The sequence below is a fragment of the Xyrauchen texanus genome, chromosome 19 (genome assembly GCF_025860055.1).
Source record: "Xyrauchen texanus isolate HMW12.3.18 chromosome 19, RBS_HiC_50CHRs, whole genome shotgun sequence".
Classification (NCBI taxonomy): domain Eukaryota; kingdom Metazoa; phylum Chordata; class Actinopteri; order Cypriniformes; family Catostomidae; genus Xyrauchen; species Xyrauchen texanus.
The window spans coordinates 36,170,662-36,195,954 of record NC_068294.1 but is presented as its reverse complement, the minus strand read 5'-3'; the positions used below and the strand labels follow the sequence as shown (position 1 = coordinate 36,195,954).

At 38.6% G+C, this 25,293-nt stretch overlaps 1 protein-coding gene across 1 annotated transcript; it reads left to right on the top strand.

Moving 5' to 3' along the window:
• The first annotated feature begins 1,857 nt into the window (after nucleotides 1–1,857).
• Nucleotides 1,858–25,121, top strand: LOC127660151 (C-terminal-binding protein 1-like). The gene is made up of 9 exons (XM_052150247.1): nucleotides 1,858–2,162; nucleotides 6,958–7,112; nucleotides 17,474–17,618; nucleotides 17,717–17,923; nucleotides 18,182–18,396; nucleotides 18,499–18,629; nucleotides 21,619–21,746; nucleotides 21,943–22,057; nucleotides 23,522–25,121. Exons 1-9 carry the CDS (start codon nucleotides 2,123–2,125, stop codon nucleotides 23,706–23,708), a joined length of 1,323 nt encoding a protein of 440 aa, XP_052006207.1. The 5' UTR covers nucleotides 1,858–2,122; the 3' UTR covers nucleotides 23,709–25,121.
• Nucleotides 25,122–25,293: the final 172 nt, after the last annotated feature.

The following is a 25,293-nucleotide window of genomic DNA, read 5'->3' as shown; positions in this document are numbered from 1 at the left end:
CTGTCACTGATTTAATTAATTAAGTTTAGATTTACAAAGTATACTTTAGAGAACAAATAGTACCTGTTACCATGATCCCACTTATGTGTTCCTGCGATGTGACCATTTGAGTTATTACAAACTTTAGGGTGTTATAACTGGACAGATAACATCTTATGTTGCCTGGAATGTTGGTGATACACTTTTCAGCAAGTTAATCTTAAAGTTTTGTGAACAAATCTTAGATTTTCCATAAATCTTTCTGCAAGATCAAGCTACGAGCAGTGGTTAGATGGCACACGCATGATTATCCAGCTTATGCAGCATAACCAAAGCGCTCGGATCACATACGTGAAGCATACTGTGTGCTCTACTTGCCAAAACCAACAGTCCCCTGAGGTCCTGACCAGCGCTAATGAATTAAAGAATGGCGCTGTTCTGCTTGAGTACCATCTGACTTCTCCTGTGGCGTGCATATAATATACACACAAGATACAGTATGTCTGTGTTCCCAGATTGACTTTATTCACACACTGTAGCAGAGGCCTAGCAGTTAGCAGAAATCCAGTACAGTATCCATCACAGTACATCAGCAGCGTTCGTAAAAGTTATTGTTGTTTTAGTGTCTCTAGTGATCACTTCACCAGGAAAGTGCTGCGATACGATCTATGAGCCACATATAAATAATTTTGTAAAAATGTAGGCTTAGGTATAGTAACAAATTAGACAACTTTACAGAAATATTTATCAATAATTAAAGCTACACATTTCTGCCTTAAATCCTCCTTGCCCTATAGGCTTCCATTGTAAGCGCATAACTGTAAATCCGATCTTTGGTTGTTTTTCAAATTGAAAGACGAGTGTACAACACCATGCCAGCGATGCGGTTTATAAAACTTGTATTGACAAATTGCATTTTAGCACTTTTTTACACTTCAATGGAAAAAATATGTAATTAGATTTTGCATAAACAAAATAAAGCCTACAGTTAGGACCCATAAGATTTTTACATTGTGGTATTTTTTTCAGGACAATTTTTTACCCCCAATTCTCATTACTGTAACATGTCCGGACGTTTTACTTTTACTATTCCTATTGTTTTAAATGAAGAATTACTTTTACGCCTATTTTTAAAAAAAGGAATGTTGTTGGAAATGAATGACCAAAAGTACCAAGTGTATTGCAATTATGTGTACTTTACAATTAAAATAACATAATTTGTTTCACATTACGTGAATGAAAATTGGGCGGTAACTTCCTTAAAAACAATGTCACGATGTAAAAAATCTTTATGGCCCTAAAAATGGCCTTCATTTTCTATATGCAAAATATAGTTTCTTATAGATCCTAGTGATTTTTTTAGTTAAAGGAGCAGGAAATTTGTTTTCATTTAATGTGGGTTTCATGAGAAATACCCATTTCCTTTAGAAGGTAGAACTGAAAATGTTGTAAAGGAAATGAGTAATCTAAATGTGACTCATTAATTAAAAGGCTTAAATGACTTGGTTTAGGGGTGAAAGTGCCATTAAAAAGATGTTCATATTTATATACTTTTTTGGAAGCATCCCTGAGCCTCCCTTCTGAACTGTAGGATTCAGTCACTGGTTTTCTAAGAGCTAAATAACCCAGAAGAGTCATTTTATTAACGATCTATGGCCAAAATACCTTTTGCAAATAAATAAACAACATTGTGATGTACTTTTTTTTTTTTTTATCAAAGGAAATGTAAAGCCAAATTGGCTCCCTTTTATCCTATTTTTCCTTTTTGTACCCCTTTTTAGAAAACAAAAGATACATTTTGTGAGAACACAGGCTCCACCCCATTCCTCTTCAGTCTTGCTTGTAGCCAGCTCACACTCACTCTCTCGCTCCCACTCCCATAAACGCAGTGACACTTGCATTCTATGTGTGCATTCGTGTTTGTCGGATAGAGAGAGAGAGAGTCGAAATAGAAAGTGAGGGAGCTGGGGGGGAGAGAGGGAGAGAAAGAAAAGGAGGGGGAGTGTGTGTGTGTGTGTTTAAGGTAGCTACTCGTAGATAAGAAGGAATAAGATAATTGAAGTTGCCGCCATATGCTAAGGATTTTTTGTGAATGCCTTGCTGAGGAGACACGCTTGTTTTTCCCCCCCCTGTGGATCCTAAAATGGGAAGCTCACATTTGCTGAACAAAGGCTTGTCTTTAGGTAAACGTTTACATTTCATTCTGCATGTATTGGGCCACACGTGAAAGTGTTGAACGGAAATCGGCAGCAGTATTTGAGCGTTCGTTCGCCTGTCGTAGGGTATTCTGCCTTCCCCTCCCCCCTTCCTTTCCTCCTCCCCTTCTCTCTGCTCTGCTTTCTCCCTCTTTCTTATTTCACCTTAACCATTCATCCATGTACAATTGCTTGCTTTCTGTTTTCTGTTGGCTGCATGGAGACAGTATTCATCTGAGAGCGTGGTGCTACAGACCTCTGACAAACACACAATCCCTTCTGGAAAATTTGAGGGGTTGGCAAGGACATGACTCTCTCACCAATAGCCCTCCTGCACATTGTGCAGTGAAAATGTGGCTTCCAGTTCCGGCCTTGAATTGCTTCCTAATTTTGCTCTCTTCTTTGGAAATTCTCTTTCTAGAACAGCCCACAAAAGGAATGCTTAGCTGTAGGAAGAATAGGTTTTTTTCAGGAATTATTAAAACATATTTTGCAACCGTCATTTGGACAACTATTTAATCTTAAATTAAACAGATAATATGATTAGGTTGTGTTCGATGGTCACAAGATATTCCTGATATGAGAGTAAAAGAGAATCAAATTTTATAATGTTTGTGTCCCAGATTGGTTTAGATTTAGAGAAGATTTTATTGGGAAGTAAATAATGAAAGTAAAAATGGGGATTGTTAAACATTGTTATAGTACTCAAGTTGTAGCTTTTCAACCTTCTTGAAAATGGCCGAGTGTAAATTTCAGGAAAATTTGGGGTAAGAGCAATGCATTTCATTTTCATGAATTAATACATTTCAATGAATCAAAATCCCCCCCCAGCTCACCTAGTGACAAGCAAACCCATGTCATAACAAAAACAGGTTTTGTTCTTTTAATGCACCTAATAAGAGTTTGGGATTTTAAATTGGCTTGCATTTTCACCAGAACAGAACAAAGGGGGTATATCAGCTTGAATTATTGCCCGTGGGCAGTCAAGGTCTTTAGATGCCATGTGTGACTGACCGTGTTGGTTCTTGTTGCTATGAACAAGCTAATTCAAACAGATCCAGCTCACCCTCGGGTCAGGGCAATGTGAACAGCGCACCAAGGGATTTTGACAGAATGGTATGGAGATGGCCACGTTTCTTTTTCAGTGCAAGATTCTTGATTAACCTAGCTGTGATCATGCACAGGAAGACAGAGATTGCTCATGTTGATTGTAGGCTAGCATTTGATTTCAAAGCTGTGTGCTTGTTAAGCCTGGTTATGCGGGTTTATATTTGTGTTAGGGATCCCTCTATTACATGTGTTGGCTGTTTTTGCTGCTAATCAGAAAAAAGGAAATAACAGTGCCATTGTGACCAGATAACCAGACCCTGCCGGGATAGTTTAGACATCACCAACATGTAATTTACGATTCACCTTCATTACAAAAACAGCTGGTTTGGTGTGGGAAGGGATGAGTGAAAGCAATGGATATAATAACAGGGGTAAAGAGGAGTTGCACAAATGTGTGTATTGTGTTAAAGTGTGTACTGAGAGTAGAAGTGGGTAGGGTTGATAGAGGTGGTTGTGTCTGTGTCTTACGGGCATGATTACACCATGTCTTCACTTGCCAGGCTGTACATGAAAACATTTTTGAGAGATCAAATACACAGGTGCACACATTGCATTCTAGTTATTATATCATCTACAAATAAGCTAACATATTGCACCTGAAGATATTCATAGGGTTACCAATGGACTATATTGATTTACAAATGCATCGTAATGTTCATTTGTGCAATCTCGATCCATAAATCCCAAGATCAATCTTTTAATCTATGAGAGGAATCCACTCGCATTTGCAACCAAATTTCATGCTATGTGACCAATTTATATATTTGGCAACTGGCTAATAAATGTTAAGATTTCACTCACCAGTGAATTAATGGTGTATAGTGGTGGAGTATTCAGCAGCGAGATCCTTTCACTGCGACTTCAGTGTATGTCCAAAGATGAGATCCAAGCAATCAATTTGTCAATGAATAATGTCTCTTTTAATACCCTTTCTGTTTATTACTGTCAGTTTTAGATTAATTCACAGATGAGATAAAGCCATTCAAGTCTCTCATTAACATGCACTAATTTAAAGACCGGGTTAAAGAAATGCCGGACTTCTTTAAAGTGACAGTATTTGTTTTTAGCACGTTTAAAAAAAAAAATCTATGTAAACACTGGTAAATAGTGAAAACATGAAACATGTAACAAAATAACATATGCTACATAATATTGAATTTATTGATTAACCTGTTGATATGCAATTTCACCGCACTCGGGAGTAACGTCACTCTGCTTACATATACAATATAATGAATGTTAAGAAATGATACATCTTTTCAAAAGGTCTAAGGGTTAAACATTGATATCCAATCTCTGTTTCACAATAGCAATGCTCCAGAAACAGCAATTTAGTTATGTGTGCCAGGAGTATAAATGAAAACATGCAATATCAAAACAGGACTTCATACCTTTATGAAAACGCAATCGCCAGAGGAATCCAGTTCGCCACACTTGGGTCAGTTGTCCATATCAAGCGTTCATTGAAAAACATCCAATAGCACTTTTTGCCCATAAAAGTGATCAATCTGGGAAATATTGATATATTCTCCATTGTTTACATGAGATCTCACCTGAAAGAATTACCCTTCGTCATCGTTCTTCAACAAACTTCGCAATCTGAGCAGCATTAATGTTGTCATTCTATATATTATCTTATATATTAGAGTCTCATAAACAAAATTAGTGTGTCTCCAAAGTATTTTTAAAAGAAGTGCAGTCCGATTTTGTGTCGTCTTGAAAGGAAGAGCCTTAATTTTACTCTGTACACCGGCAGCGATTTTCAGAGAAAAAAAGCTTGCAGGAACTTCTAACTTTTAAAAAATAACATATTAATTCTGAAACTTGGGAAATATAGCCCAAAGTGTCTTCTTTCAAAGGATACTACAACTGTGTTCATACTCCAAAGGGTCCAGTAAATACAACCATTTAGGTTCAGGTATGTCATTTTCAAGGTTTGTGCTCAAAAAGGGGGTGCGTATTGATTTGTTCATTTTTAAAATGAACAAAAAATATAATAAAATAAAATATAAATATATTAATAAAATATAATTTGTAAAATTCATATTTGGTAATGTGCCTAGTTAGAAGGTCCCCTGTATAATTAGCAGCATTAGCTGGAATATAATTCATTTAATATGTAAACAAAGGGACATTATAACTGAAATATACCAATATGAATCGATTTTGAATCTGAATCGAATCAGGATATTGGTATCAATACCCAGCCCAATGCAAACATATCTTTTAGAATACAAAAAATATATATGTATACACACAAAATTGCTGATTTTAAACAAAGTTATTTTGGTCTGTTTTTACTTGAAACATGTTACTAAATATATAATGATTGTAAAATAATAAGTAGACTCAAATAAATTAGTACTTATCTAAGATTTGGGATGCTATAAAATATTAAAGGCCAATGCTGATATCTAAAGAGCAGGGTGCCCAATGGCAGATATAATGCTAATGGGGGCAGTGGTGGCTCAGCGGTTAAGGCTCTGACCAGAAGGTTGGGGGCTCAAACCCCAACACCTCCGTTGGGCCCTTGAACAAGTCCCTTGACCCTATCTGCTCCTGGGGTGCTGTATCATGGCTGACTCTGCACTTTTGACCCCAGATTAGCTGGGATATGTGAAAAAGATATTTCACTGTATATGTATGAAAAATGTATAATGTGTTACAATAACAAAGGCTTTCTATCTAGTAGACCTAATTTTGATTAAAAAAAATAAATAAAAAAAATGTACACAAAATGCTTGAATTTAAATGAAATGTTATATATATATAAAAAACATTTAAAATGCTAAACAAAAAATGGAATTCAAAAGATAAACTTCAAATTACACATTCAGTTTTCTCTTACGACTGCTGTTCTTATGAACCACATTCATCACATTAAGAACATTCATTGTTTTCTCAGAATACATGATTCACAAGAGTACTTGTGTATTTCATCATTGATGTCACCAATTCTTTTAGTTATTGATTATCTTGCAGAACATGTGCATGGTTTATTGTATATTTACCAGAGTCTAGTTTATTCTTGCCTAGCAACCATTATCCTATAACCATTTCATTTGGCAAAATGTCACTGACCATTATTTGACTAGCTCCTTGACAATGCAATTGGTCTTTTACGTTGTGGAAGGGAAGGCGAATGCATTTCACTGAATGACATCAGTGTTCATGCAAATAATGGTAATGGAACATTATAAAGTAACAAAGGTCGGTTTATGAAAAAAATAACCACAGTAATCCCTATGTGCTATTCTGAAACAAAACCACAACCTAACCTTCCCTCTCTGGTTTACAGCTGTCAGCAAAACATAAAAAAAAACCCATTATGATTATGCATTAAGCAGAGAATCAATGTATATTTAGGAACATTATGAAAAGCCTGGGGTGAAACTGCATCATTTCATTATTCAAAATGCCTTGCTGCTAATGTGAAGTGTTTGAATTATTTTAAGAATCCTTCCATAACGAGTAACCTTGGCATTGAAGATTGTTCATTTGTGCTTATCTTTGAGTGTAATGTAATATGGGTTTCTGTATTTCATAATTTGGAACAGGGAATTCTCATCCTTTACTGGTGCAGACAAATTGAAGTTACGTTTACAGTTTGTTCACATTAATTTAACACATTGGACTAAAGACATGTATCATATGTGAATTTTGTTCTCTACAGGCATCCGGCCTCCCATAATGAATGGGCCCATGCACCCCCGTCCTCTGGTGGCACTGCTAGATGGGCGGGACTGCACAGTGGAGATGCCCATCCTGAAGGACGTGGCCACTGTGGCCTTCTGTGATGCCCAGTCCACCCAGGAGATTCATGAGAAGGTATCTGTGCAATTATCACTTACTGTCACTATAACATGTTCATTGACAGAGGAAGCAAGGGTCAGTTAAACAATCCACATAGCTTTTTTTAAAGAACAGCAGAAAATGGGCTCTCAGTTAACTCAATACACCCGGAGCACTCTGCTGCTGTAAAACAAACAGGAGAGAAAAATCAGGAGAATGCAACAACAGCCCACCGCAAAGTGCAGATTTCACCTGTGTAAAAGCCTGTTAGCACGGCTCCGTATACTAGACCAGGTCTGGTGCTCTTTTTTTTCAGTGAGATCAGTCAGCAGGCTGGTGACATCCGAATAATTAGGCACAAGCCTTCAATAGCCAGCCCCATGAAATGTATCGCCTGCTTTTTGGTCTTGGGTCTCGGACAGGTCACAATTGCTGCAGTCTTTTCAATTTGCGGTCGCACCTGTCCATGACCCAAGTGGAAGCCCAGATACTGTACTTCCACCCATCCAATTGCACACTTCTTAGGATTCTCTGTGAGTCCCGCACGTCTCAACGACTTCAGGAAATGGCCCTCAAATGCTGCAGGTGCTGCTGCTAATAGTTACTGTAAATAATGACGTCATCTAGATAGGCAGCATGTGGCATGTGGTCTGAGGATTCTGTCTCATGCCGCTGAAATGTGGCTGGGGTCCCGAACAAACTGTGTTGGCCACACACAGAGATACTTTATTACAGGATCCATCCACACAAACTGCCCTCAATAAAGTAGTAAATGTCGAACAATTCAGACCCAAGATTAGTGGATGGGTGAGGCAGGGACTAACTGCTGCCTTGATACTATGCTTTTATCACCGAAATTGAATGATGACCGTCACTACAGGGTAATTGTGAATATCACAGTGCACACACCTCACCTTCACCCGGCCACTTGCTCCCAAAACCTCATCTTGAACCAACCAGCATTGGTGGATGGAGGTTTGATTACAACTCAAATCCATCAAGGCTTGGTATGTAACCCCCTTAATACTCACAGGTATGCGGTACATGCCAGCTCAATCGGGGGCGGTCTGCGGCGCATCGGGGATCCGGACCAATTTCCCCAGCTCCATTACTGGGCCCCAGTCCTGTAAATGCCCAGGATCCCAGCAGACTGACCTGGGATTTATGCCCACAGACACGGATTCCTCAAATGGGGGAAACTCCCTGTTTCCAGGGAGTGGGAACAGGGTAGATGGGAGGGGGCATCACAGGCATAAACAAACGGGTTGCCGACTTCGTGGAGCATGAGGTAGCAAAAATAATTGTGGTTTTGTTCTGGAGTGGAGCCAACTCATTGTAAGATGGCCTTCTTCAGGGCCTCAGACTCCACTCGGATGAGCCGCGAGCTGGTTTTCCCCAGACAGCAGCAGAAGCAGCCAAATCGCCGACTTGGCTTTCGGCCATCTGGAGGCAGTTGTGGTTTGTTCGAAGAGCTCATGAGCTGGGAAACAGCCATTGCTGTGGACTTCTCCTGGATTACCAGGTTCCGCAATGCCCTCCAGTCCTCCATTTGAGCTTGGAGAAGCTCCTGGAAGTGCTGGTCCTGGACCAGCGGTGAGGATTCCATGGCGGCACCTCTTCCTCCAAGTTCCCGGGTTTTAGCACCAGTGTAACAAGTTCGTTGACAGAGGAGGAAGCGAGGGTCACTTCAACAATTCATTTAGCTTTCATTTAAAGAACAACAGAAAATGGTCTCTCAGCAAACTCAAAACACCCAGAGCACGCTGCTGCATGGGTCTGATTCTCTCCCTTCTCTGGCATCTGGCTCGCTCTTAAATCCCTCTCACGCCCTCACTGCAAATGAGAAACAGGTGTTAGACAGGTGAAAATTTGTGCTGCGCTCATCTCCCGATCTTGCTCTCCATTCACAAGCTGGCACTCAACCACGCCCCCACTACCACAGTCACTTACTATATCTTATTGTGGACGATCCATATTTTATAGTTATTGTGCATGAAATTACTTATCTGCTGATGTACTCGGGACCAAGTGGGCAGGGAAAAAAATAATACCAACCAAAAATATTTAATTTTCACTATCCGATCAAATCTTGATGGATAAAATAAAGCGCTGCCTTACATTAAGAAATGTCATATTACAGAAGGTAAATGTATTACGAATGCAGTTTCTTACATTTAAGATTTGATTTATTTAACTGTATGGAGGGCTTTTTTTTTTTTTTTTACCACTGCTTCATACAGATTAATATATCATGTAATTTGTGTTATACTATGGTTATGCAGTACATCGTAGATCCTAATGGCTCAACTGGAAAAGCACTTCATCTCAGAGTCTAAAAAAGTGGATTTTTCAATGGAGTAATATTAATGAGGCTGTGAGTGTTTTTGCCAGAAATTTGTAAAATGATTCTTTAGATGAATTCCCTGGGTAGTTTGATGAAATCTCAAAGCCATCCTAACCTCTGTACTTCATATGATTTAATTACGAATCTCACTTGCTCACAGATAATGATCAGTAATTTCAAATCGGTCATGTGTGACTTACTAAAAAGAACACCATTCTCATGTTCAAACACCGTGCTTGAAATGCTGCTCAATAACTGAACTGTATCTGACTCAGTGCTGTGTGTCAGTAAATAATGTGCACCATAAACTATGACAAATGATAAAAAACAAATTATTAGGGATATAGAAATTGACCAATAAAGAAAGATATATTCTTTATAATAGCTCATAACCGAGATTATGCCAAATATATATTTTTTTGTTTAAAAGAAACTGTTCAAAATGAAACCTCCATTCTAGAATCTCACATGCTTCAATAAAACATTTTAATGTACAATAGAAAATGTTTTTATAATATAGTACTTTAACTGGGCATTGAAAGAGTTTACCATTAATATTTTGAGACCTAATATTATCAGTTTTCAATTTCAGCAAAATCTGACCAATACCAATATTGGCCAATAGCAATACAGTCACCAATATAATAGAAGTCGACCGATAGTGGATTTTGCCAATACCAATAATTAAGGTGGTGGAAATCACTGAAACAGTTAATCTGCTGATAGTTTTTTTAAATCGATTTATAGAATGATCAAAGAGATGTTAGCCTTTCCTTACTATGATGGGCACATAAATTGCATCCAAAATTAATAAAATCCCACAATAAGTTTATTGTGCAACCAAAATTCTAATAATGACCAGAAAATTAAGATTTAGTGTATAACTTGGGACTTTAAATGCAAACAAGCATGATTGATTTATGATCAAATAATGAAAAAAAAATAATTAAATGAAAACGTCACCAACATCTCCCGAACCGCTGCCTCGTCATTATTTCCTTCTGTGTTTTCCCCCATTGTGTGCATTTCAATGCAATAATGGGTGCAAGCTCATCTTTCATGTTGTTTGTTGGCTTCTTATCATGAATAAACTCTCCCGTTGCTATGGCGTGGGTTTGTGAAAGAATTTCGGGATCGTAGTTTCATTCGGGCACAAATGGTCATGTGTTTGATACAGCTCGTCTGCAAACAGTCGTGTTTGTGCACTTGACTTTAGTGGATGCACTTAACTCATCTGTCTTTCCACATCTGTCTTTGGCAACATTAAAACCACCTGCCTAATATTGTGTATGTTTCTCTCGTGCTGCTAAAACAGTGCCAACCTGCATCTCAGAACAGCATTCGGAGATGCTGTTCTTCTCACTACAATTGTACAGGAGCGGTTATCCGAATTACCATAGATTTTGTCAGTTCTAACCAGTCTGGCCAATTTGGAATACCCAATTCCCACTACATAGAAGGTTGTCGCCTCAATCTGGGTGGTGGAGGACAAGTCTCAGTTGCCGCCGCTTCTGAGACAGTCAATCCATGCATCTTATCACTTGGCTCGTTGTTCAGACACTGCAGAGACCCAGCATGTGGAGGCTCATGCTACTCCCCACGATCCACGCACAACTCTCCACGTTCCCCCATTGAGAGCGAGAACCACTAATTGCGACCACAAGGAGGTTAGCCCCTGTGGCTCTACCCTCCCTAGCAACCGGGCCAATTTGGTTGCTTGGGAGACCTAGCTGGTGGCACTCAGCACACCCTGGATTCAAACTTGTGACTCCAGGGGTGGTAGTCAGCAAAAATTTGGGCACCATTTTTAGTAAATTCTAGAGACTGTTGTGCGTGAAAATCCCAGGAGTTACAGAACTACTCAAAAAGCCCATCTGGCACCAACAATAATTATCCATGCGATTATCTAATCAGCCAATCATGTGGCAGCAGTGCATAAGTTTGATTTAATTAAAATGTGTAAAACTTAAAATAATTATTTTTTTGTGTGTATACAGATCAAATACAACTGCCTGGAAAAATTGCTGCTGTCAATATTAAGAGTGGCCATTTTGTCTTTTGTGCTACACTTGCTTAAGTAATTCAACTGATTACCTACAAAAGGACACATCACTGACAACCATCAATTATTCACTTTCAACACAAATCACTTAATTCTATATCATAAATATTTACTCCCTGAATGCATTTAAGCTCAAAATCAAATTAAATGTTTCCAGAGCCTGCACATTTTTTGCTGATTTGCAGATTGCTTTTGGCATGTTTTGTGTGGTTCTGGATGGTTGCCAGGTTGATTCACCAAGAACACTACCCAGGCTTGCAGAGACAGATGGTACACCCTTTCTACCCAATTCCACAAGGCTGCAAAGAGTCTCCTTATTTAACTAACACTATTGAATTGACAGAAATTGTACAGCCAACCTACACTGTTGAGGTTCTTTTAAGACGGAAACTCATTTGGCTGTCTGGGAGAAAAAGGATTAGCAGATGAGGAAGTGACATGAAAACTGTCAATTATAACTGGATTTGACTGTAGAAAATATTTTTAATTATGTTGAAGCTCATAAACAGCAGTAATTGTGTAAAACAGTGATATTTCTTGATGGCTGTCAAACCATATATTGTTTTCATCATCAGCAGAGTTATGATTTTGTAACAAATTGGGCCTACCCTTATCAATAAACTCAATACTTACCTCAAAGGTTCAGATAATCTGTTGTAGTAACAACAGAAACAGTTCCAAATTGATCAAACTTAGTAAACACAACACATGAGGTGGTACATCAGAATGAACAAACATGTATTATAATACTGCAACAAAACTACAAATAGCACCATAAACCAAAACAAATCTAAATATTTATAAATATCCCATATAGTGAGTGAGTCCAATTGACTAATACTTTATTAAATCCCAGAGTCCAACAAAAATCTCAGTTCTACTCAGACTGCAAAAAATAGATTAAACAAGGTCCAAATGCAAATGTGTTGGCCAACAACAACAACAAAAAAAAAAAACAGTCTCACCAAAAATGATCTTTTCTTGGAAATAAGGTCTGCTTCAAGTAATTCACAAAGCTTAATCCACAAGTCAATTCAAAGAAAGAGAAAAGTTACTAGCAACAGGCCTCAACACAGGTAATCCTCCAGTTTCTTTTGATTCCTCAAAATGGCTACCCCATGTCCTAATAAGCCATGAGGCTGTTTCAAAATAAGAGCCCTTCCTGTTCTTTACAGGAAGCAAAACAGTTTGAATAAAAGTCCCACAAATAAACTCAAACTTGTAAGTAGATTAGTCCAACTCAATTTCTTTTCCCATTAAAATATTTTTGTTTGTGAACACAGTTTAGGACATAAATGAACAGTTTTAACTTGTATACAGCAACAAATTGAACATGTATTTACACTTTTCTCTCATTGATTGATTGTAGCAAACACTTGTAACATATAGTCAAAGTAAATAGCCCTAATGTGTCAGTGCCCCCACCAGCCGGAGGCTACTTAGGGAGATTTCCAAAGAAGGGTTTCAAATGTACTATGTTCACAGTATCTGCCTTGCCCTCAGGTTGAATCCATCAGTTTACTGGTCCAAGCTTCTTCTTCACCATGGTTAGGTTTGATGAAAAGTAGTAAGAAGTTTTTGATAGAGGATGCGCCCGGACCCAGACTAGATCTCCCACTTGAAATTGCACATATTTACTGTGGATATTGTAATATCTGGCTTGTCTCAGTTGAGCATTACACACAGATTTCTGTACTTCTTAGTTGAGTTGGTGTTGTCTTTCCATTACAGCGTAAGATGTTTTATTGGGGTTTGGAGAGTGGAGAATCAGTCTTTGTAGGGGTCCCTTCAGTTGTTTGCCAGACATTGCCAGAGCAAGTTCAGAAGGAGTTTTGTTGGTGGATTAATGTTTGGTGGTGTTAATGGCAAATCTAAACTCAGCAGCATACTTGTCCACATAAAATGCCATCATGGTCTTTAAAGTCCTATTGACTCATTCTGCGAGATTTGTTTTGGGATGATAGCTGGTTGTGAGTTTCTAAGTGATTCCCTATTTCTTGCAGAGATCCTATTTGAGCTGACTGGGGAATTGGGGTCCACGATCAGAAAGAATGTACTTGGGGACACCCACCTTGTAAAGACGTTGTCCTTTAGGATTTGGCATATTCGAGGGGAAGATTACAACCCACTTGGTGAAATAGTCAGCAACTACTAAAAGGAAGATTTTGCCTTTCTTGCTCCTGGTAAATGTCTCTTAATATCCACACCCAACATTTTATTGGTTCTTTTATTTCAGTAGATTGGAGGAAACCAAGGGGCTTGGTGTTTGAAGGTTTGTATTGCTGACACACTTAACATTCTTTACATGCTTCCACACATCCTTGCTTACATCTGGCCACCATGAAACAACATGTTTCAAGAATTTGATTTCTTCAAATTCAAGGTGAGGTTTCGAGATCTTCCAGGTGTTGCTGTTTGGTAGAGGAATACACAATAATGTTGTAGATGTACACAAAGCAAATGCATCCACTCAGTTCTCCCAGTACTCTCTCCATTAGTCTTTGGAAGGTGGTTCCAGCATTTTTGAGACTGAAGAACATGGTAAAAAATTATAGAGACCAAAGGGGGTAATGAAGGTGTCTTTTCCCTAATGCTCCTCTCCATTTCCACCTGCCAATAACCTGACTTCAGGTCAAGAGTACTGAAGTATTTTGTTCCAAGTAATGATTCTAGTATGTCATGTATTATGGGCATATGCATCCTGTGGAGTTTTGGAATTCAGGCCGTGGTAGTTGACACAGAATCGTAGACTGCCATCAGACGTTTAGTTTAGGACCACTGGAGATGCCCAAGAAGACTGTGATGGTTCAAAAATGCCCTCAGCATCCTTTCAATCTCCACTCTAATAACATATTTTTTCAGGGGTGAGACTCAATACGCCGACATCATCGGTGGTTAATATGTGGTGTGTTGAGTGGTTTGTTCTTCCCAGTTTGTCTGAACAGACAGTTGACCATGCATGCAAGATATGTTGTAACTCTAGAAGATGGCTCATTATCATGTCACTATGTATTGTGGCTGATCTTAGGTTGTCAGGTTTTTCAGGTTTCTCTAGAGGTAAAGCCAGGGCTGTCCCCAAAGTGGCTGTTGGAGGAAAGGGAAGAAATCATTTTTTTGCCATGTTTAGCTGCACGCATGTTCAGCTTCCACAATGGCTTCCACCTTTACCAGCTGTTCTACATTATGAACTGCACACCTCAGACTGCCTGCGAGGGAATGTTACAACTGTTCAAGATTCACCTCACCACTTCAGGTCTGCCTTCCACTTCAAGCACATTGGTCTGTACTAGTCATAGGCAAAGTCCCAGATGCATTGGTCTGGGCCCTGAACCATGACTTTAAGTTGGTCTTTTACCTCAGTGAGGTAGTCAATAGTGAGAAAAGCTGCCATAAATTACCTTTTAGCTCAGTTATGAATCTTCTTTTTGGCTGCCAACAACTTCTAGCAGATCCTGTGAGAACAGCATTTAGTGTGGCTATGAGTTCTGAATCTGAATATCAGGACATCACTCCAGCACATCACATGTTTCTCTCTTTTCTCCAAAAGTGGGGAATTCTAAGTTAATTGGAGGTTTGGGTAAGATGCAGATGGAATGGATACATTTTGTTTGGGAGTGTCAGAAATGGTGTGACTGAAAGTGAATTGTGTTACTGGGATCAGATTTTTCTGATGCGGGCAATTTCCTTTTTTCAATGCCCTTCCCTTCTCTGGAGACAGCTTACGACTTCCTGAATTTCAATGCACGGTTTATGGAGCAAGGTGGAATTGGCTGAACCCTGAAATGCTGCTTATATCAATATTCATGAAATAACGTACACTGTACGCATTAGAAAACTACTCAATTTTGCCATTGATAAATAATAAATAATAACTGGTGTAGATTGTATTATACTTTGATACTTCAAATCACAATACATTTCATTGAAACAATAACACCAATTGTTCTGCTGTTAAAAAAATTAATCTAGATCTTTATGATACGATAATATCACTGTGTATTTTCTTTGCATAGACTCACTTTAATTGCCATACTTTCTCTTGGAAAATAAAAAATTATTCCAACTCATCCCTCATTTTGATAATACAAAACAAAAATGTCTTGACCATAACTTGCTACAAGTTACAAGTCTATGCGGCAAACACAACGATTTCTAAAAAAATTATATCGGTGCAATTTTGTGTTTTAAGTCAAATGTATTTTCTGTTGTTATTTGACGCCTTGTCAAAGAGGCTGTTGTTAGACCTTAATTTATATTGAACCAAGAACTACTAGCATTAATATTTTTAGTGGTGGTGGTTTTAATGGGAGTCGCAATTCTCTAATTAATTGAGACGTTAACTTAGAGAGTGTTTTTGCATGATGAAAGCTTGTTATTCTTAAATGTGAATTACAGTTAGCACAGTAAAACCCTCTGCAAGAAGTTTCATCTCTTTAAAGCTTTTGGTGTAGTCTTTTTATGCGCTGTTGTTATCACGGTCTCTGTGAGTCCGCCAGATTGTTTCATTTTTGATTACGTTCTCTTCGTGTGTTTCAGGTGCCGCTGGCTCGCGGAATCAGCGTTTCCATGGGGACCCTAATCTTTTCCATGGGAACGCTGATAATGCAACTTTCAGCAGACGAGCAGAACCTGATCGTGATTTGTTTTCTGCCTATATTTACCCCATTCTGTTTCCTGTTACATTTACATTTTATCAAAGGGACTTACAGAGCCCTTATTACAGGGACAATCCCCCTGGAGCGATCTAGAGTTAAGTGCCTTGCTCAAGGACACAATAGTGGTGGCTGTGGGGATCAAACTGACAACCTTCTGCTTACCAGTTATGTGCTTTAGACCACTAAGCCACCACCACTCCATGTTCATTACTAGTTGTTTTTATGTGTTTAGTTACTCACCACTCTCTCTCTGCCCTAGTTGGTTCTGTTTCATGTTTTCTATATTGGTTGGCTATATGGCCTTCACCATATTACCTGGATTGTTGTTACCATCCTTTTGGTCGTATCGCTCACCTTGATGCTTCCTGTTGGTCGCCTGCCTTGAGTATTCCTCATCGGTTACCTTTCAACACTGGATCTGCTATTCAAACTACACCTACGAACAAACCTACACACAAACAAACACACAAAAACACTTGCTGATCTACGCTCCACACTACCACAATGCACACAAGCCTACCAATACACTCTACATCTCCACGCTGCAGTCGGTGCCCAGTTCCCCTCACACTTTGCCAGCTCTGCTGTTTTATATTCAATAAATTCTGTTACTTTGCCTCTGCACTTGGATCTCTGTTCTCATCCTTCTGACTATTGTTAGAGAAAATCGCTGCGTCAACTTTCAAGACGATCACAATCAGACATAAAATCCTCTGCTGTAAGTCATATTCCTGTATTTTTGAGGTGCTTTGGAGAGATTAAAGTATTTTGCTGATTCTGTTTGACACGGCAAAATAAATAGTTGCAGTAAAAAGGTTTAAACTTCTTGATGTCTTGCACTACTGTAGATCTGTACCCGCAATACTATCTTCCAGTTCTGCGCTTTTGAATATGCAGCAAGGATCACCCTGAGTCACTCCGGTTACATTGAAGCATGTCATTCTTCGCTCAGGATTCGAATAAGCTGTTTTGTATCATATTGGAGCCTTTCTTATTTTTCTCCCTTGGATAGTTTTGTACAATAAGATGTGATTGATATATAGCCTATGTATTTGTTGAATATCTTTTAGTCACCATGTTGAAGTGCTGCACTTAGCATTCATATTTCCCTCTGAAATGCATCTGATCGGGGTCACGTGAACATAAAGGAGCCTAATTATACATTATACATTATTATCCTTGACTCAAATGAAAATTGCTAGATTTGCACATCCCTAATATAAATGCACAAATAGTTTAATATAAATATCGATACTGAATTATGAGAAAATATATTTGAATGTATCGACACAGCCCTATTGCACAGACTCATTGAACTCGCTGTACTTTCTCTCAGGTATTAAATGAAGCAGTGGGTGCTCTCATGTACCACACCATCACCCTGATGAGGGAAGACTTGGAAAAGTTCAAAGCACTTCGTGTAATTGTCCGCATTGGGAGTGGTTTCGATAATATCGACATAAAGTCTGCTGGCGACTTGGGTAATGAAGATCACATTTTTACACATTGGATACAAGAATGGTGTGTTTGTTTTTTTGCTTTTATGAAGAGTCTGCCTGTAACCCATCCTCACCTGTAGGTATAGCCGTCTGTAACATGCCAGCAGCTTCAGTGGAGGAGACCGCAGACTCCACCATGTGCCACATCCTCAACCTGTACCGACGCACCACCTGGTTGCACCAGGCTCTCCGGGAGGGCACCCGTGTCCAGAGTGTGGAGCAAATCCGTGAAGTCGCATCTGGGGCAGCCCGAATCAGAGGAGAGACACTGGGGATCATTGGCCTTGGTGTGTAGAAAAAGTAACACAGCTTTGTACCATTTTGCATGGAATGCTTATGTTTCGTTGCAGGGTAGTCATCATATTATAATTGGTGAATCTCATATGTTTGCTATGACATGGCTACAGTGACTAGGGCTGGATCAGGATGATCAGCTAGTGGATCAGTTGTCCAATAACCAAATAGTTGATGAGTGAGTTTATCTAGATTTTTTTCTTTAGAATCCTGAAGGCTCTCCATTCATGAAGTGATATGTCTGGTCTCAGGGCGTGTTGGACAGGCGGTGGCTCTGAGAGCCAAAGCGTTTGGCTTTAACGTGATCTTCTACGATCCATACCTGTCTGACGGGATGGAGAGAGCCCTGGGGCTGCAGAGAGTCAACACCTTACAGGACCTTCTCTTCCACAGCGACTGCGTCACCCTGCACTGCAGTCTGAATGAGCACAACCACCATCTCATCAATGATTTCACCATCAAACAGGTGTTATACACACATTCAAGCATAAATAAGAACTTGAATGCAAATGTCGCCACATTTTTTGGTTTATAACACTGTATGGTCATTATTTGTTGTTGATTGTAGATGCGTCAAGGCGCATTTTTAGTGAACACTGCACGTGGAGGTCTGGTGGATGAGAAAGCTCTGGCCCAGGCTCTAAAAGAGGGAAGAATACGGGGAGCAGCACTGGACGTCCATGAGACAGAGCCCTTCAGGTAAACAAAGACATGTTTCGGAAGTGTAGAATGTAAAGGGTTGTTTACACTGACAGATTTGAACCGACAAAGTCAGTAGAAGTCATTCATTTTCTATGATAGTTGCCGATTGCAATATAGGCGTGTTCATTGATGCAAAGTTGAGAAAGTTTAACTGTGTGTAAAAGAGCAGTGATGCGATGCAAAAATACCAATGGGACTGAAGACAGAAGAGTTCATGTGATCCACCTATTTTGAGATATTGTAACTTTTAGCAATTCACAGTTATTTATATACAGTGTATATATACAGTATATAAATATACAGTATATAAATACACTGGAGGCCAAAAGTTTGGAATAATGTAGAGATTTAGCTGTTTCTGAAGGCAATTGGTACTTTAATTTACCAAAGTGGCGTTCAACTGATCACAAAGTATAGTCAGGACATTACTGATGTAAAAAAACATCATCACTATTTGAATTAATTCATTTTTTATCAAATCTAGACAGGCCCCATTTTCAGCATCCATCACTCCAACACCTTATCCTTGAGTAATCATGCTAAATTGCTAATTTGATACTAGAAAATCACTTTCCATTATATCAAAGACAATTTAAAGCTATTTGGTTCATAGAATTAAGCGTAACATTGTCTTTGTGTTTGTTTTTGGGTTGCTACTGTATGCAGTAGATTGGCCAAGGTCAATACTAAGGCAAAATTGACAAAAAAGAAACTCATTAATCAATCAATGTTTTGAGGAATGAAGGCTATACTATGCTTGACATTGCCAAAAACTAAAGATTTCATACAAAGGTGTACACTACAGTCTTAAAAGACAAGGACAACTGGCTCTAACTAGGACAGAAAGAGATGTGGAAGGCCCAGATACAACTAAACAAAAGAATATGTACATTAGAGTACATTTCATAGTTTGAGAAATAGACCCCTTACATGTCCTCAGCTGACACCTTGAATTCTACCAACTCAACACCTGTTTCATGTACAACTGTAAAGAGAAGACTCAGGGGTGCAGGCCTTAAGGGAAGAATTGCAAAGGAAAAGCCACTTTTGAAACAGAAAAAAAAGAGAAAATGTTAGAGTGGGCAAAGAAACACAGACATTGGACAACAGATAATTGGAAAAGAGTGTTATAGATCTTAACCCCATTGAGCTTTTGTGGGATCAGCTAGACTGTAAGGTACGTGAGAAGTGCCTGACACATCTATGGCAAGTGCTACAGGAAGTGTGGGGTGAAATGTCACCTGAGTATCTGGACAAACTGACAGCTAGAATGGCAAGGATCTGCAAATCTATCATTGCTGCACATGGAGGACTTTTGATGAGAATTCTTTGAAGTAGTTTTTTCAAATTGTAATAGTAATGTTTCACGTTATTAATGTCCTGACTATACTTTGTGAGCAGTTGAATGCCACTTTGGTGAATAAAAATACAAATTTCTTTCTACAGCCGTGGCCAAAAGTATTGGCAGTGACATAAATTTTGTGTTTTGCGAAGTTTGCTGCTTCAGTATTTGTAGATTTTTTTCAGATTTTTTCACATGTTTCTATGTTATACTGGAAAACAATGATAAGCATTTAATGAGTTTTAAAGGCTTTTATTGGCAAATACATTCAATATATGCAAAGAGTCAATATTTACAGTTTTGACTGCAATTCACTCTGGCATGCTGGATATCAGCTTCTGGGCCAAATCCTGACTGATGGCGATCCATTCTTGCCTTATAAGTGCTTGGAGTTGATCACAATTTGTGGGTTTCTGCTTGTCCACTCGCCTTTTGAGGATTGACCACAGGTTCTCTATGCGATTAACATCCAGGGAGTTGCCTGGCCCCGGATTCATAAGACAAACAAACACAACATAAAACATGGAATCAATTATATACATTAAACCCCTCCCCCTGAAAAATTATTGGATATTAACACATCCCCAAAAAATATGGTTTGCGTCCCCATCTTCTGATTGGCATCGCCAGCAGGTGGTTGTGTCTTTAAGACCAAGTTTATACAATCTAGAGGGGGTCGAATAGAATCGATGTAAAATCATGAATTGCATCAGACACACCTTTGCATTTCTAGATGTAGACTTGACATTTTTTAGAATCCTAGCCCACTCTCCCTCCTCCAATACCAAGTTTAAATCTTTCTCCCATAATCTCTTAAGAGAAGTTGAAGCTCCGTCCCCCAAACTCTGAATTAATGGAGTAATACACTGATGCCTCTTGACCTTTTCCAAAAGCAGTAAACATCTGCCGCTTTAGGGGGGTGTATGCTACTCCCAAAAATAGTACAAAGCAGGTTGTGCAGCTGTAAATACCTAAAGAACTGAGATCTGGGAATCCTAAAATGTTGAACCAAATTTTTTAAGGATCTCAACACTACACTCTCATATAGGTCACCGAGTGTATTAACCTCCCTCACAATCCACACTGACCAGCAGAAAGGGGACTTATTAATACATAATTTTGGGTTCAGCCATATGCTTGAGGCAATATTTAAATAAATGTACCTTAAATAAATGTAACTCAGATAACCGCTCTGTACTAAGGTGTGAAGAATAGCATCTCCGAATGCTATTCAGAGATACAGGTTGGCGTTGTTTTGGCGGCATGAGGGGGACCTACACAATATTAGGAAGGTGGTTTTAATGTTGTGGCTGAGCAGTGTATATAATAGAAAATTTCAAGTGAGTTTGATTCATGCATTGATAGTCATTCATTTTAGTCTTGATATTACTTAGTCTTGGGCACTACTATGATGTATAAATATTTCATAATTTAAATATAGCATTATTTTCACATGGTGGAAATGAGAATACCATCTTTCTTTTGGGTTCTTATGTCCAGTAGTAGGAATGCCTACTACAAGCTACAATACAGCCACTTAGTGACCTATAGCAATAAATTCTGTCAGTGTGAATGGGTCGGAATGCTTTTTACCCAGGAAAATAGGCGTGGCCGTCCTCTTTTATACCTGTATCTGTGTATCAGTTTCAGCCAGGGTCCTCTTAAAGACGCCCCCAATCTGATCTGCACCCCCCACGCTGCCTGGTACAGCGAGCAGGCCTCCATTGAGATGAGGGAGGAGGCAGCACGGGAGATCCGTCGAGCTATTACCGGTACATCATCCCATCAAGCTATCAATATCACTTTTGAATGGATCCGAGCTGACATTTGTCAAATGATTTAGAGAGCTCTGGGTGTCTGACCTCCACAGCAAACATCAGTGTTTATTTACAGCAAACATCAGTGTTTAATTACAGGCTGATCAATGACTCAGGGTTTCCCTATAATGAAGCTGTTTTCGGCCTCCAGGTCGCATTCCAGACAGTCTAAAGAACTGCGTGAATAAAGAGTTTCTCACACAGACCACACACTGGGCCGGCATGGACCCTTCCGTCGTTCATCCAGAACTCAATGGAGCCTATAGGTACAAAACACCTTCCTCTTGGAGTCAACATGAAACACCTTTCGCAACCCAGTTTACTTCTATAATGTGACGAATTTCCAAGTTAAACATCGTATTCAGTGAGAGAAAATGTAGGACATTGATTAGATTGTGAATAGTGGCTATTACATTAGGGCTGCATGATTATGATGAAAATCCTAATTGCTGATTATTTCCTTTGATATTGAAATTTTGTTTATTCATTTTGATTCATAGAATATACAAATACTTGTTTTGTGTGGGGCAGTTGCATGCCATATTCTTTATGTAGGCTATGCATCAAGTTTTTGCTTTTATATTTTAATTGCATGAAAAACAAAGTGTTATTTACATTTTGAATGCATTGTTCACTGTATAATTTAGATAGTGAGCATTACTGCTTTGCTTTTAGCCTAATTTACCTAATTTATTTATTATTTATTGCATCAGATTTGCCTTTTTATCAGATTTGCCAGATTATGCACACAACAGCCCAAAAACATTTTGTAAATAGAACATTTCGGCACAATGTGTGTACATCAAAATGGAATGCTGTAATTGACACTTTTCTCGATTATATAATTGCGACAGCTGTCATTGTAATCTTGATTCAATTAATTGTGCAGCCAATTAATTGTGCAACCATTCTGTACCTGAATGGTTTGTAGGCGAGGGGTTAAAAAGTAAAGGCAATAAGTGAAAGACATCAGCCTAAAAAGGACGTTGTTTCAGAGACCAAGCAAGTTATTGGTGGTAGCTTAAGTTAGCTTAACAGATACTAACAGAAAAAACAAAGAGAAATGTTTTTTTCTCACATCACAATGTGGATCCATTTGTTAACATTAGTTAAAAACATTAGTTAACTTGAACTAACAATGAAAAATACTTTTACAGCATTCATTTATGTTAATTTCAACATATTCTTGTACATTTTTCAAATCAAAAGTTGTATAAGTTAACATTAGTTAATGCACTATGAACTAACATAAACTTACAATGAACAATTGTATTTTTTATTAGCTAACATAAACAAAGATAAACAAATACTGTAAAAAATGTATTAATTGTTAGTTAATGATACCTAATGCATTAACTAATGTAAAAGAATGGAACCTTATTGTAAAGTGTTACTGAGAAATGTTGCATTTGACCATTACAAGCTTTGGTTATATAATGTCACTATAGGAATGTCTTCCTAATAAGAGTTCTTTCATTAAATGGAATTATTAAAGGAATCCAAGATGTAGGATTTTATGCAACCTATTCAGGGCCATTTATACCGAACTTGTTTTTGCATCCATCCGTGCTTTTTCCCATGTTTTTTCTATGTAAAAATGTGCTAAACGGACAGATAAAGATAAAAAGAGCATCAACTTTTAAAAATGGGTCTTGATACACTTGTGTTCTGTTATATTTATTATGCTGTATCTTGCTTTTAACATCTGTTGTTTAATATTGTTCCTGCAGATACCCCCCAGGTGTAGTAAGTCTTGCCTCAGGGGGTCTCCCTCCACCCGTGGAGGGCATCATGCCAAGTACCGTGCCGATAACCCACAGCCTGCCCTCTGTAGCCCACCCTCCACACGCCCCTTCACCTGGTCAAACCAGCAAACCCGAACCCGATAGAGAGCAGCATCCCAATGAACAGTTGTAGCCCAGCTCTTCAAAGTCTTTCTGTACCACTGTTGAACTCTCCTGGTCCTTCTTTACCCCAAAGAAGAGAAGTGGAAACAGGCTCCCGGGCTTAAAATCAGCCACTAAAAACACAACCACGACTCTGAAGTAGCCAACTCTTTGACTGAAGGTGGTGGACTGTGCTGTTTGAAGTATCTAGCATGGGGGGAAAAATAAAATAAAATCTTGTGGATTTAAAACAACGTAAACTTCTCCCTAAGTCAAAAACCTGCTGTTTTAGATTGTTGTCTGTCCAAGTGCAGTGGGCGTTCTTTTATCTGTTAATTTGTTTGTCTAATGGGTTTCATTGTTAAAACATCAGTAGCTATTACATGAATGTAACCTGTTTGTGTACAGTTTTTAGAACATGAACATGAGAAAACTGAAACCGCATTAAAGGGATAGTTCACCCAAAAAATTAAATTGTAGTATTATACAGTATGCGTACCCTTGTGATTTTACAAAATTTTATGACATACTTTCTTCCATGCAACACAAAAGGAAACCTTTTGGAAAGGGCAGCATCAACATTTTTCATGAAATGGAAATTTTCCTTAAAAAATGGACATCAGGATAACTAATGGATTACAGGTGGTGGTGGTGTGGTGTCTAAGCACATAACTGGTAATCTGGTAATCAGAAGGATGCTGGTTCGAGCCCCACAGTCACCACCATTGTGTCCTTGAGCAAGGCACTTAACTCCAGGTTGCTCCGGGGGGATTGTCCCTGTAATAAGTGCACTGTAAGTCACTTTGAATAAAAGCGTCTGCCAAATGCATAAATGTAAATGTAAATGACAGAATTTGTTTTTTGGGTGAGCTAACCCTTTAAGGGAGGTATGGTACCACCTAATAATAATACCACAAAAAGTATATTAGTTTCACTTGTTTGATTTTAAAAGCCCCGAAAGAGGCTGGATTTGCACACCCTCTCAGGAAAATTTATTTTCCCCTCCCTTCCTTTTAAATTAAGCCACTTAGTGCATTGTTTTTTTGTACCCATTTGTCTTTTTGTAGTCAAAACTCAGTACAGTATGTTTTTTTGTTTTTGGAGCATGCATTATGTGATATAGGTTAAAAAGAAAATGGCAAAATGTTCAGTTTTGGGACAAAAAAACTAACAAACAAAAAAATGTGTCTTGTGGAAAGCTGGCGAAATGCTTGCCTGTTTGTGTGTGACTTGATTGTACCGTGTTTTTTTCAAGGATGCCGGGATAGTTGCAGCTCTCCATCGCCTACATAGTTTCCTTCCTGGTAAAGTGGTAGGCTAGCAATATACATACTATATATACTATGAGATATTAATATTTTTTGTTAAACAGAATCCAAAAAGAAATGTTTGTGACTGTATGCATTTGTATGAATTATTTTAAATGAAATAAAAGTCCAAGTTAAATGAATACCACAATGGTCCCTTGAGGTTGCGAAAGGTTTATATAGCACTTCCATGATGTCATGCTGGCGAGAGGTTACAAGAAATACTAGAGTCTGGCTGTTCATTTCAAGGCAGTTGAAGTTTCCTTTGCATTTGAACCCGTAACCAAGACATCCACACAATCACTGTGG

Coding starts and splice junctions, on each gene's coding strand:
- LOC127660151 (XM_052150247.1), top strand. CDS start 2,123: ATGGGAAGCTCACATTTGCTGAACAAAGGCTTGTCTTTAG. Junction 2,163..6,957: donor GAACAAAGGCTTGTCTTTAG/GTAAACGTTTAC, acceptor TGTTCTCTACAG/GCATCCGGCCTCCCATAATG. Junction 17,619..17,716: donor AAAGTCTGCTGGCGACTTGG/GTAATGAAGATC, acceptor CCTCACCTGTAG/GTATAGCCGTCTGTAACATG.